We start from the raw sequence: 14,905 nt of genomic DNA on the forward strand, positions 1-14,905 counted from the left end.
TTTTGCATAAATACATATTGTTTGCAATCATTCAGCTTTACCAAAAGACCCAGCTTGTCCTTGCATTACTTGCTTATTTTTACTTTTGCTCATTGTTAGCATTATGCACAGTTATCTTATGCTTTCTCGCAAGTCCAAGGGCAAGAGTGAATTCTCACAGGACCCCATTAGTAACATATCCATGAGATGGTAGCTCTCTAATTTAGTTTTATTTTTGAGACCTGTCAAATAACCATTTTTTAGCATATTGGATGTGTGTCAGCCTGAGTTTGTGTCCCTGTAAGTCCTGAAATACAATGTTGTCTGGTGATGTCAGATGCCTTGCAGAAATTGGTTACATCAATGATCTCATCCTACAAACTGCACCAAGCTTATATTCTCATCCAAATTGTATCAGTTCAATATAATCTATTTTCTGTAACCCCTGCTGACTGATATTAGACCAGTCCTCCTTTAATTACACATTACTCAGTCATCTGTTCATTTGCTCTGGGTTACTATCAAGCTGACAGGCCTGCTTGTCCTTTTAAATTCTTGTCATGGCCCTGCAGTTTTGGGAGCGATGGGGCTGCCTCTCTGTATCCCTCACTGTGCTAGGACAGGCTCTGCAGTTTTGGAACGTGGTAGGAAAGGCTGCATCACTGACTCAAAGCTGGAAGAAAGGTAAAAGGTGGATTTTGATGTTCCCCCAGTGTTCCTGGACTTGCAGAAAATTGGTATTAGTGTTGACTTTTTAAAATCTGCTGGGTACAAGTTATCTAGGCTTGCTAATTCAAAGCTATCTAACTTTAGCAAGTGCTGTGTAGTGTTCTCCAGAGTTACTATTGGAACAGAAAKTGTATCATCATCATATGATAGAGATAATTCCTCGGGCTTTTGTCCAAATGCAGAACAGAAACATTTTGACTGCTCCTGACTTTTTTACATCAATACTGCCTATGCTACTTTTTCTAGCTAATACTAAACAAAAAACCTGGTTTGAATTCAGAGACTTGGCTGCCTTGTCCGTAGCAGCAGGGACTCTGCTGTAACAGGAGAGTAGCAGTGAGTAGCAGAGAATTTTACAGAAATGCTTTTCCATTTAGCTAACCTGGGGATAAGCAGAGACCTGACTCTTTGGTGTGAAATAAAGCCTCAGTTGAACAGCTATCTTGATTTTTTAAAAAAATTTCCTTGTAGTATTAGTGATTAGAACCTGTTTGTCTCCAGACTGCGAGGTTGACTCTGTTGATGCTATGCCTTCAAAATAAAGTGCAGTAATCCAAGTAAATGCAGTAACCCACCCAGACTGTTTCAGCTGGGAAGGATACGAGTTTCCCATTATGTCTCCTTCCCATGTGAAAGTCCTGAGAGATTTAAATAATGTTTGTACAGAATTTTGAGATTCTCTAGTAAAAAACAGCTGAAAATCCTAAACAATGATTTAGGTGGTGACAACAAATGAGAATATTGGACATAGGGGTAGTATAGATCTTGCTGGTATTCATTTTTTGATATTTGATGCCTTGCACCATTCAAATGAAAAGTGGATTTTATTTTAATTGGACTGCATAACTCATTGCCTCAGGAGGTTTCTGAGACCTAAAAACTTGAGGAATTCAAAAGGGAGAGCAAGAGATGATTGGGCAAATAGATGTATAACAATGTCTGGGCCAGTGCTGACAAGAAGATCTGGAAGGAGCATTAAACCTCTTGTCAAGAGATTTAAGGAAAGATYGTAACTTTCAGAGTGAGTTTGGTTGTGGCAGTCACAGGCTTTATCTTATCTACGATTTCAGAAATGTACCAGTAGTTCAGTAAGTTACAGAGTCTCTTCTGGTTTTCAGCATGCTCAAAGAGACTTCATTCATTGCTGCTACTGTCTATTGTAGTAACACMGAGAAATCCCTACTAGTATTAACGTCTTATGTTTTACAATGAGTGGAACATTAGACCTAGACCGGGCAAGCAGAACATGGGAAGAGAGACAGCCGTGCCTGAGGTCATGCAGTTAGTCAGCACCAGAGCTGGGCTGGTAATGCAAGATTTATGACTTGCCAGTCTGGGCCATAACCTGCCCTGCCTGTCCAGCCTGTTGCTGYAGCAGAGGATGTCTATCCAGCGAAGTGTGTAATGTGCCCAGTGCTGGAGCAAGATTAAAAAATGTATTTCAACCTAAAAAAATAAAATCCCTTTCCAGCGCGCCTCAGCTTCTTTCCATTAAACTTAATGCACTTGCATAAATAATAGAAGAGGAAGAAGCAGAGTTGGAGAACGCTCAGTCTATAAACATGTCTCTTCACATTAAGACTTGTGGCAGGATGGAGGGAATCTCCTGCCATCCGCGCTGTCTCGTTAATCGCGTAATTATCTCCCTCACTTTCAGTGCTGCATCTCCTTCATCATCAGTGCTGCTGCTGATGGAGCTTCTATTTACCCTGGCTGTTCTCTCTGGGGAGCATCTTTGGCTTCAAAGCTAGCACAGTGGCATATTTTGAATAATTTAGTTCTGGGTGGCTTGAACACTGTGTTCAATCCAATTTCCCAGCTGAGACTGGAAGTTGAGTGTCCTGCTAGGAGGCTGTGCAGAAGAGATGCAGTGGGATTGCTCAGAGTGGTGGGTCATCAAGGCAGCAGAGGACTGAAAGCTGGTTCGACAGGTCCTGTGAGTGTATCTCAGCTCTCCTTCTTTCCTGTAGTAGTGCCTTAGCATGGACTTGCAGCAAGAAACCCATAGGCAGAAGAAGGATATGGGAGAGATTCACATTTAAAAATGTGCTTGGAGACAGGAGACATGGATTAGGGTATCCAGTTGGGTGTGATAGACTTCCCAAGCAAGCTGTCGGTCACAACTTCACTGGGTCTCTGAAGGCAAGATTGTTTGGCCTGTTGTAGCACTGTGGTGGCTTGGATCAGGATCTAAACCTCTGCAGAGCCAGGGAAGTGAGGGTAGGGACCAATGYGCAGTCCAGCTGCTGGGCCCCGACTCAGCATTAACTGACTTTACTTTTGGAAAGGCCGATAAGTCTCTGTATGTGAAACCTTGGGCGAAGGCCARTTCTGTTTGTGTTGTTTGGTCTCATGGCTCACTAATCACCCTTTGCTGTTGTAACCATCATCCAGCCAGGCTCTGCAAATGCTCCACAGCCCTCGCAGTGCTGGGTCACATGGGCACAGATATGTCACTTGCATCTTACAGATGGAGAAATCAAGACGAGAGGTGCGAGAGGTGCCTGGCCTCACTCTGGAGATCTTGGCAATACTAAGAACTGAACCTGGGCCCAAAGCCATCTTTCCTGTCTGCCCAGCAGCTGAGCAGTGGTGCACTCCTGAATCTTTTTATTATCCYATTCATGTCCAATTAGTACTTCCASTGCTTGTCTAGATGAAGTGCTTTTGYGGAAGGTAATAGCAGATGGCAGTAATGTGGGTCCCTTTCTTGTTTCTGCACCTGAGACAGCAAAAGAAATAAATTAGAGTGGAAATGCCTCTACAGATTGGCCAGCTGGCTCATGAGCCTATCCCTTCAGCCTACTCTGGTCTTCGAGGAAAAGGGAATCTTAGAGCAGCTCCAGCTCGGCTTAGCTATGTGCTGCATGCACAGAGAGGCRTACCCGATGCCAGGTGACAGGCCATCTGTTCTGCAAATGCCTCTCTGCCCAAGCAAGAGGGTTAGTGCTCTGTGCTCCTCACATCCACTTCCCCGGGGAGCACGTGCTGTGTGGGGACTCTGCCTGGTGAATTAGTGAGGATATTTCCTCAGTGCTTAAATGTGACCTGGCTTTTGAGAGCTGGGTGATGTTTCCAGCCTTCAGGGTCACTTCGGGTCAAAGCAATCTAACACACACTAAAAGTACAGCTGGAGAGCCCATAATCACTTTATGCTGTTTGGGCAGCRGTAGGTAAATTCATTATTTACAGGGGAAGAGAGTGCATGAGTGGARCTGGCACTAATGTTCTGCTCAAGCGGCTCAGACTGTCTTAATAGTGAAAGACTGGACTTTGAGATGGATACTTCTGACTGCTTTTTGGAGAAGGCTGGCCTTCATCGTTTCTGGATCAGGGTTTCGTCTCTCATACTCACCTCCTGCTATCAGAAGAGAAAGCAGGATCTTTAAGCTACTGGGAAGGTCATYTCCAGCAGACAGTGATGGAACTTTTGTTACCACAGCCACTGCTTTTTGCCCTCTCATTTGAATTATAAGGCARGCTTTGATCTTCTGCCTTGCCATTCCTTTAATTTTCATCAAAGCAGCAAATGCTGTATGTCCTGCCATCACATACAAAGTAAATAAATAAATAAATAATAAAATTCCAGRTGGGCTTTCAGTGACTCCCAACATGACTCCAGAGACTGGGGAAAGGTAGGGAATGGGCTCTGGTATAATGTACAATTATCTTGGGAAGAATTTCAGTTTCTATCTTAGATGTTTTTTCAGCTTAGACTAGGAGTCTGTGGATCAATGTATTGACTTGGAGTCTCCTGATTTAACTACAAAGTGACCCTTGAGGCTGAAAATGATCTGGGAGTTTTCACGGCATGTTAGTTTCCCTGGATTATGGAGACTGTGGCATCTATTGGTTCGAGTTCAAATCCAGCAAGAATCAGAGCTGGCATCTGAAATTCTCTGAGATGAAAAGATTTCACATGTGATTAACTCCACTTTTCTAGCACTGGTTTTGGGAAGGAATCAACTTGTGAACAAGAAGCAGGCCTACTATTGACAGCTCCTCTCCAGTGGGAGATAAGGCAGGAGTTGTCATTTCTGTAAGACAAGAGGGAAAGCTGATGCTTAGGACTATTTATTTTCAGAATCTGCCTCCTAGACTGGAGCAGAACTGGCATCAGTGCCAGCTAGCCTGACTGCCAGGCCTGTCTCCCCAAGAACTGAGGACACCATCGAACCCTAGAACAATTTAGGTTCGAAGAGAGTGATCCAACCTAGAGCCAACTTCCAAGTTAGATCAGGCTGCTCAGGGCCGAGCCCATTGCTAAGGCAACTTATGGCTCTTCATGTCAAAACAAAGCYCCTAAACGTGGGAAACCAAGGGAGGTGGGAAATTCTTTGTTCCTAGGACAGTTCTACAATCCCAGACCCAACCAAGGATCCCCACTCATGCMTAGTTCGACTGTTGACTCTCCAACTGCTCTTGTCCCCCAGCGGACTGTTTGCGTGGGGGAGAGGAGCAGGCAGCTGCGTTATGTGAAGTGTCTGCCTTTTCCCAAGATACCATTGTCTGCCTGCAGYGTGAGCCTCCACCCTACTTACTCACTCAGCCATGGCTGATGTGTCTTTAATTAAAGAGGAGGAATAATCTGAGATTTCATATTCATTTCACTACCCTGTTTCCTATTTCTGTCAGAATTTGTGGCCTGCTCACCATATTTTTGTCTTGCCATTTTGCTGTGGTATCTTCATTTGATGGGATGTTTGCTCCAAAACAAGGAAGGAATAGGAAAATAATAGCTTATTTTGGGCTGGGGAATTAGTATCCTGGGTCAGATGGCTGCTGCGGTCATTAACATGTTTACATTTTTGCTTAAGAGCCTGCTTGAGGATCAAGGGAGTTAAGGGTGATAGTCATTGAAATGCAGGGGAAACCTTGCATGAAATTGCCGTTAGTGTCCTATTGTTCGAGGGGGGCGAGCGCCCGGCGGCCTGGCTCGTCCCAGCTGTGTTGCAATTGTCTGCCCAAGTAGATGGGCAGAGGCAGACGTAGCTCAGCTGAAGGAAGCTGCTGTGCTGACTTGGCTCTGGGAGAGTTGGCCTGTGGGGCCGGACCTGGGGCTCCACACCTGGGGCTCCACACGGCCAGYGGCCCCAGCAGCCGCCCGTGCTGCTGGCTGCCAGTCGCTGCCTGCCCTTTCTGCGAGACAAAGGTACTCAGCTGGACTTGCTTGGCTAGGACAACTGCCCGTTACCGCGATCGTCATGGATAAATACCTGAAGCATCTAGTGAAGGTCAGTTTCCTCTTTTATAATTGAGGAACTCAAGTATTTCAGGTGTGGTATTGCTGTTGTCATGCATGGAGAAGCATGGTCTACAGGACCTGCTCAGCTCCATGATTTTTTGTGRTTAGTTATGATACCAAAACCAGAGTTTGAGGCAGATTTGGGACAATTTTGAGTGCTGTGGTGCGAGGTGAGTTCAAAGTACTGTAATTTTATATGCGTGAAAAAATGTTTAACTGTAAATAAAGGCACTCTTTTACAGCTGGAGTTTACAGTAAAGACATTCTGTTCTATCTTGTGAAAGCTGTGGTCTACCCTGTTCTACCAAACAGGCTTCAGATATCTATCTGGCTGGCTGGCTGGGAAGCCAGCAGCCGGTAGCAGATACAGACGTTACCATCTTGAGTGATAGGATTGTATCTGCTCTGTTCTAGAGCTAGTGGTGACTGCTCTGGATTCATTAGTGTGTCCTTGTGGGCTGTTTTGAATCTCTGAAGTAATTTCTGTTCTTCGTTACAAAATGTTTCTTTTTGGCATGCTTTAAAGCAGARCAAAGAATGGGGAAAATGGTTTGTTATCTGAGCAGCTTCTTTGTGCTTAGGGAGCTTGCTTGCATGAACTCTGTATCTCTTCTGTCCTTTAAACAAATAGCCACATTCCCCATTGCTCCAGCTGCTGGTCTTTCTTGCAAGGACAAACAGTGAGCACACAGTGCAGGGGGAGTCCCAGACTTCAGTTGCTAACCCTGGCCATCAAAGTAGGGAGGCATTTAAGCCTTCAAGGAGCAAATGGCTTTGTTCTAGACAAGMTAAGTTTGGACATCTTAAATGTCAAGACAAAGTGGTACAGTTAAGAAAGATGTCAGTTAGGTCAAATGTTTTCAGGTAACAAAGATGAACACAGCAGTGTCTATGGGATTTCAAGTGTTAGATCAATTCACTGGATGACTCATCTCTCTGCTTCTGTAAATTCCCCTTGGAAAAGGTCACCTCAGGTATTATGCTAATAACATGTTATTTCCTGGGTATCTGTGCCTTYGGGTTGAACCGTGCAAAATTAGGCTGGCTTGGAAGTCCCAGCAAGAACCAAAAAGCATCRGAGGTGAGGCTAAASTGAGAAGTCAAAATTTTGGCACTGGTTTTAGGGTCTGATCTATTAACTTAAAGCATTTGAATGGGCTGACTGGAGCAGGGAGGCTGAACTTCTCCAGGGATTAATATTAAGCCCTTGTTTAATGGTAAACAGTTGATGAAATCCACCTTTATGTCTGGGTGCCAGCTGTCAGGAAGGATACATCCAGGCCACCTCGCAAGGGCAGAACAACCATTAGCAGATGGTGGGGGAAAGTGCCCAGCTCTGATTGTCCACGGATCACTTGGTTTGTCTTGTTTTCTGTAATCAACTTCCCCCCAAAGCTTCTGCATGGAGGCCATTCTCCTTTAACAAAACAGCAGGCCAGCTCTGCTCCAGCAAAGGGCTTGGGATCTCCCCTGCACAGATGAGACAGCATCTCCTCAACAAAACAGCCGAAGATGGCAGAACCCTCCTCCCCACCACCCCYGGAAACAGCAGGACAAAGGGTAAAAGGTGCTCAGCTAGGGCTGGAAAGAGCCAGAGCCAGACTTGTGCATGCGGGCACTGGCTGAACAAGCTGCCCGTGCCTGAAGTTGGTCTGTTTTACAGCTGATCTGCTCACTGCAGAGCAGTAGCAGCTGCTGGCAAGCTGCATCCTCTGCCTTGTCCCCCTTCGCTCCCCTCCCTTGTCAAGACAGCCTTTCCTGTGTTGCATCTGATTGAAGGCCCAGCGCCTGTTCAGCTTTTGTTCTCTGCTAGGAAAGAGCAAGGATTGTTGGGACCTTTTTGGCTCTACCAGGGCCTTTCGTGTCCCGAACGTTTCCATGAAAAGACTCCCTCCTGACCACCCTGCCCCCTGACAGTCATTCAATCCAGCCAACAAGCTTGATATCATTATCTACAAAGAGAGGCCAGTGAGCACCAGGCTCCTCAGAGCCAAGTTTGGAGAATCAAAGGCAAATCTCCCAGCAACAGAGAGCTGGCAGAGACCAGACTGCACCGCAGTTAGTGCAGGCTGGTCCGGCTGCTTGCATCCACTAGTTTTCAAAGCATTAAAGAAATGTGCTTGGTGTGATGCCAGCACTGGCTTTGCTGGGTCTGGGGATGAGCCTGCCAGTGGGCTGCCAGCCCCTTGCAGTGTGCCCTGGGGAGCTCCGTGTGAGTTAGAGGTCATGGAAGCAGTCATGCCTGGCAGTAAGTTTGAACGACCTTGCGAAGCTTTCTTTTTTGCTCAGTGACAATTTTAGAAGATGAAGCGTTTAGTCTGAGGGAAAACGGTTATGTATTTGAGCAAAGTGGGATTTGCTCCAAATCTCACCTGGAGATTTCTAATGAGTCTAATTTACCTTCTGAAAATAGCATGCGGCTACCTTGTCAATTTTGGTTTAACATGTTTATCTCCTTTGCTCCCTATCCAAAGAGTCTCTTCACAATCCATCTCAAAATAAAGATCTCTTCAGCAGTAAAAGCATTATGATTTATGGAGGCATCTGTAAAGGTGATGTAGAAAACTGACTGTCAGAAACGCTGAGTAAACAAAGGTCTTGAGAAGAGATAACATTATTCCTGTGTTGCAATTGTGTTAGGAAATGCAGGAGTAAAMCTGTTATCGGTAAGGTGTGTTTCACAGATTGCATCTCCTGTTTGTTTGATGGACCAGATAGGAATGTGAAAAATAGCCAGGAGAAACAATGATACAGTGGAAAAGATGAAAGGGGTTGGCTTAGCTGAAGTTTGGATTGAGACAGGGTGATGGTATGGGTGACAATACSTGGATTCCCCTTTTCCACAGTAGGGTGCTCTGCAGTTCCCTGGGCAGTAAAAGAAAGCTGGAGGTGAAGGAGGCTGTGTGGCAATGCATCACCAAAGCCTAGAGCAGCCCCTAGGATCTCTGTGGGTCTGCAGTGGATTGTGAAAGTGTAGGAGACCAAGGCTGTGTGTAAAACAGAAAAGTTAATACTGGCACTTTCCCCTCCTATCCCCAGTTTGATCCTGACAACACCGGCTACATCAGCACCGAGAAGTTTCGCTCTCTCCTTCAGAGGCACGGCTCAGAACTGGACCCCCACAAGCTGGAGGTCCTCCTGGCCCTGGCAGATAGCAACTCTGAGGGGAGGATCTGCTACCAGGACTTTGTGAATCTGGTGAGTGCTCTGATCAGCTACTTGTTACAGAATTTGGTATGTTCAAAGTRCCTTGCAAGCATTTGCTAATCAAACTGCACAACACTTCGGTAGCGGGAGAGGTATCATCTAACTCCCTCTGCAGAAACAATGGCCCAAGGCCAGCCAGCAAATTGGCAGAGGCTCAGGAACAGAACTGGGCTCTTCCTCTCTGTCAGCCTCATCCTCACTCCACTGAGCTTGGGAGCAGTGCAAGCTGATGAGAGACGGGTGAGAGGCATGGACATCCTCCTCCTTTGGGGAATGGGAGATGGTGCTAGTCCACACCCATCTGAAGTGGCTTCTGCAGCATGGCATATTTCTTTYACTGCTATTGAATGAATCCTGTGAAGAAAACATTGATTTTTCTATCACCARCCCCTCTTCATCTGCATTTTTTGCCCTCACTAATCAATAGCTAATGCAGATGCCAGAACATTAAATTACTTATAAATGGCATTTCTCCTTCTCTCTCCTCATCCAGCTGTTATTGATTTACATCATTCAAACTTTTTAGAGCTCCTTCTCTCTCCCCTGCTTTCCTGCCCGTAAACTTTCCTTGTGAACTTCTGTTGGAAAGAAACAGCAAAAAAAATAGTACTGTGAAGTGTGGGAGAAATTGGTGAAACAGTCCCTGTGATTCACTTTATAGCTCTCTGTCTTGGCACATGCAATTATATGTGGTAGCATTCTCATGGGGGAAACAGATCTGTTCATCAGAGAACATGAGGGGAAGATTAGTTTGGGGTAGCTTCTTACTTCGTGCAAGATGCTCAGACGTGATTGGCTCTTGGTGGAAGACTGTCTAGTGCTATATGCTCTCAATGTGGATGTTCAAAGAGACAGTTCTTATCTCAAAATATTGCTGGAGTCATAGAAACAAGATAAAATATGGGAGATGAAGGAGATGAGACTATACAGAGTCTTCTGTTTTTTTTTTGTTTGTTTGTTTGTTTGGTTTTTTTTTTTTTTTTTGTTTTTTTCTGTGCTAGTAGCATTTTGGATGCTATAAGAGTATGAGGATAAAATCTAGAATCTGACATTTTAGTCCAGGGCACTGTGTAGGCACTTGAAGAGAGAGCAGGGCTAGGTAAAGGGAAAAAATACTTCAGGAGTGTGTTGCAATCCACAAACAAAAACAGTGAGTCCAAAATGGGACCTGGAATGGAAAAAGTGGGCATTGAACTAGTTCTAGGGAGGCTTTAACTTGCACTTTACAATTTCATCAGTCTACAGAAATTTATTAGGTGGTTTATGCTAAAAAAAATATAGCAAAATAGTGAATTCCCGCTCTAGCTCTAACATTTCCATATATTGTAACCGTCTGGAATCCAGTATAACAAGATACCTAAAAATGTGAATTGATACTCAATTCAAAGTCAGTGGAACCTGAGCACATGCTTAGAAACAAGCTAATGCCTCTGCACAGCCCTGACTTGAAGCCATATTGTTGTGGAATTATAGTACACTTTGACTTAATGAAGTTGTATTAGCAACTTCCCTCTTAGGCAACTTCTTTGAAACTTGGTAAGGATCGTACCTCTAAAATGCCATTGGCAGTGTCATTAAATGGGGTTCTCTTGAAGCTACTTCAAGCTATCAGCTGAAATAGGAAGTGGGAGTAAGTTTTTTTGCTCTTTTACTTTAAAGAGCCAGTGGTGTTTAATGAGAATTTAAACTGAACTGTGAAACCAGGAATTAGCTGCCATGTTCCACATGCGGATGGCAGTTTTCCCTCTGAACTCCACAGTGCTTTTCCCTTTGGTTTGTGAAAGCSACAGCATGTAAGCTGGTACCCATTAAAATACATGTTTTTTTAGAGCTTTGCAGCCTTTTCCATCTGTGAGGTTTTTTTTTTTTTCAGGGTCATGTGTTTTTGACAATTGTTCTGCAGACAAAACCTTTTGCTGGCCATTTACACCACTAAAAGGAGGCATTAAAGCAGCATCTCTTGAGTTCATCCATTTTCCTTTTGCAGAGGTCTCGGAGATAGCCATACGCCCCCACCATCAACAGTCACAAAATGAAAAGTTCACATTGTTTGGCCCATGAAAGGACTCTTCTCCAAGTTGAACTCTCAACACATCATTTTATCTTAACAGAGCAGGGGCATATCTCCAGCTGGATGCTGGATTCAATAGGCAATAGCCAGCCATGTCAGAAGGACCCCTTCTGCAAGGTGCTGAACCCCTCCTGCTGTTCCTTCAGTTCCATTTTCCCCTTGCTCCATCTCCTRCCTGAGCTGTTTTCTTTTGCTTTCTAAGGCTTCAGATGTAGCTGCTTATGTTTTTTCTTAAGACATTTACAATAATGCATGCCTGGAATCCATTTGTGCTTATTAGCCACTTCAGTGATAAGAATAAGACTTGATTCTGTCCCTTGCAGGGGACAGTTCTGTCCCTTGCAGGGGACAGTGTGTGCCCATAGATTTTCATGGCCGTCTTTCCTGCTTTCAAAGGATAATAATGCTTGCTTTTTGCTGAATCAGTGCTTGCAATGATGGCAATTTACTTAGGATACTTCCTCCAACTTGGCTTGAACTGAAATGGGGAGAAAGAGGAAAAGAAGAGCTATCGCTGGGAAAAGACATAACTTTTTTTAAAGGAGAGAACGTTACATTTTATCTTTTGGCTTTGTGAGTGTGTAYGCAGTAACACCAGGAGGGCTTTATTATCTTTGTGGAGGTGAGCTTATAAGAGGTTACATACTGTATTCTTTCTGTCAGGTAATGGGGAGGTGAGAGAGTTCCTTTAAACTACACTTTTTTTTAATGGTACTTAGAAGTACTTTGTAGCACAGTCATAAAATAGCTATAAATTGCACTTCCAGCATCTTTCCTTGTCCTTTACTGAACCAGCTGACAGCCTGCATAGAAAGCTCAGGTGAACATTGCTTTGCAATAACTACATATAATTCTTTATTAGTGAGTCACTGGGAAGATAAGCAATAAACCCTAAATCTCTGATTTTCAGGGGAATCCCCAAACAAGGCAAAAGTTTGCCCAAATGAATCACAGCTCCCCTCCCTGMAAAATCCTCATTCACTTTCCAGTATGTGTTTTAAGATTAAAATGCTATTGCAGAATAACCCTGGACCAACTGCTCTRGTGGATTTGTCTAGTGTTTGTAGCTTTGTTCTCATTGCTGCTAATCTGGAAAGGTTTGTTGCAGGCAAAGGTGTAGGTTTGAYAGCTCTGTCTCTTCCYCTCTGTGCTGGCACAAGAACTAGGGCAGGTTCTTGTGCCAGCCATCAAGCCATCTCCCATCACTGATGTCAGGGATGTCCTTCAGCTTCCAGTGGTCACCCTTTAAGTACTCCCTTTCTCCTTGAATCACTGTCTTGGCTGGAAATACGGGATTCCTGTATTGTCTTCTTGGCCTTGGTTCAGAGGTATAATAATAAATATTTAATTAAAACAGAATTTGAAAATCTCCTACTTCAGTACTTGATATAATCTCATGCTATTATGAATAYGGAGGAGGCTTCCACAAGAGATAATGCTTCTGCATTTCCCTGCTGCAATTTTTTGCAATCTCATTCCCAGTGCTATGGCAAACTTTGTCCTATGCTAACACTGATCGTTGTCTTTGGAGAGCTGTGTTCAGTGGTACAATTGTTCAGGCATTGATGTACAGCTGGACAGGTTTGAACACTGCTAACAGCAGTGGCAGGAAACTCATTTCCTTTAAGGAAGAGACTTTGGTGGGTGAGCCAAGGCCACACGTACAAGAGCTGGTGTGATGTGAATGGTTATCTAATCATATCTATATCCATCTCTTACCTCTTAGTGTATTAAAACCCTTGTTGGGGTGTAAAGYTATGGCTCCCGTGCACATTTCCAGGAGAGCTGAACAACTCTCCTGACAGATGTTCACGTTCTTCATGTTGTTTTCCCTCCAATCTTGGAGAAAGCTGGCAATGTGTCATTTATCTCCTGCGGGGGAAGAAGCTGTTAGAGGGCCAGCTGAGTATCTTGAAACTGAATAACTGGGATGCAAAAGCTGCTGTTGGAGCTTGTTCAGCTTCTACATCGATCTGAGTCCATTGGATATTGGCTACATGTAGTAGCAGAAGAGAGAATGTTCTCCCAAGTGAACTAATTTGGCAAGTAATCATTATGCCAGTTACAGTGGAACTCAGCAWAGAAATTTCCATCCTTAACCATAATTCCTCAGCTGTCTCCAATCACTTAGAGCTGAAATTTGAGATGCAAGAAGTAAACTTAAATGACTGTTTAAATTGTGTATATATCTAGGATACACGTGTGTATGGGAAATGGTATAAAGACATTTWAAAAATTCTGTTGCTTGAGAAAATTAATTATKAATTCATTTCAGATGCAGAATCCTTCCCAGTCCCAATGAAAAACTGAACATGTAAGGGGAGATTGCTGTTTTAAAGCCTGCTGCATTTTAACAGACAAAGCTTTTTGAACCAGATTGTTAGTTGTGTCCTACAAGCAGTGCTCTTGTGCTTAGCCTTGAATTCAGAGTGCAGTTTCCCYTTTCTAATGGAAGTGCTGGAAGCTGCAGGGCTAGAACATTTGATAGGAGTTGAGACAAAACCTTGAGCAGAGAATATTCCTACAATGACCAAGATGACTTATTTGGTCTCTCACTTTTATTGAATCCCTAGAAGAAACCACTGCTTGGGCAGAACAAATCGCAATGTTGGCATTTCCTTTATTCCATCAGGTGCTCCTTGGGAAAATGTTACCAGGTTGGTACAGAGGATATGAACATCTGTGATAGATGAACTTGATGCTGAGCCATGTGTTTTGGGAGAAGCAATCTTTACCCACATTAGCATTTTGTAAAAGCGTGGAGTGAGGGAAGGAAATAAATGTGAATCTTGAAAGCAAAATTGATTGGAAAAGCTGCATTTGTAACTAAAGTGGGTTATAAAACTGGAGCTGACAGAGGCTTTTTAAAAGCTTTGCTAATTTTTGATTTAGTGTTCTRTCTCTTGGAAGATCAGAGCTGGAGAGCTGATTGCCAGTCGCAGTGTGTTGTGTATTCAAGAATAGCCACAGACTCAAACCTCAAAGATGCCAATACGCGATGGGCAGAATTTCATGTTTTTCTAAGTCTCCTGATCTGGGCTGAATAAAAACTATAAAAGTGGTAGAGTGTCCCACACAAGCCATGGAACTGAAGAGCTTAGATGGGAAAATGCTGYGTAACTTGGCTGTTGTGATACTCCTGCGCTGGGACAGCAACAGTAGTACAGATGGCCAAGAAACCTGGCTAAACTGGTCTGTCAGCCCGAATAGCCAGTTTCCTTAGCAAATTGTGGATTGCATGAATCCCTTTCTAGACTAACATGGATTCTGAACAAAAGCAGGCCTTTGTRCTCTACTGAAATTTGGCACTGTCCTAGACTAGACTATAAGGACACTTGTCCTAAATTTTGACACTTTTAATCCTGGTCTAGATCTAAGTGGGCAAAAATTCTCCTTCCTATTAGATGTGTAAAAGCCATCCTCTGAGCCGAGCTGTAGCAACAAGCCTCATTTTGCTTTAGTGTGTTAATACCCAAAGGGCAGAGTTGGTGGTGCATAGTTACAGGTCATGTCAGCTTGGCTGTTTTGCAAGGGAAATTTCTTTCTCTCTGCGTAATAACTTTTTACGGGCATGAAAGACTAAGGAAACATGTTGTTCCTCTCCTTCGTTCTCCACATACTATTTGTTGTACCCATCTGCCTGCAGCTTTAATATCATGCTCATTAAAGAAGTC

The 14,905-nt window shown here is 43.9% G+C and overlaps 1 protein-coding gene across 1 annotated transcript in view; it reads left to right on the forward strand.

The window, feature by feature from the left end:
- Nucleotides 1–14,905, forward strand: part of RHBDL3 (rhomboid like 3) — a 62,798-nt gene that overhangs the window by 27,663 nt on the left and 20,230 nt on the right. Inside the window, exon 2 of the mRNA XM_085304660.1 lies at nucleotides 8,993–9,151. Within this exon, the coding sequence (XP_085160786.1) occupies nucleotides 8,993–9,151 (159 nt within the window). The remainder of the gene's footprint in view (nucleotides 1–8,992; nucleotides 9,152–14,905) is intronic.

This window comes from Rhea americana, unplaced genomic scaffold (assembly GCF_003343005.1).
Source record: "Rhea americana isolate MKP2758 unplaced genomic scaffold, rheAme1 scaffold_21, whole genome shotgun sequence".
NCBI classification, from domain to species: Eukaryota; Metazoa; Chordata; class Aves; order Rheiformes; family Rheidae; genus Rhea; species Rhea americana.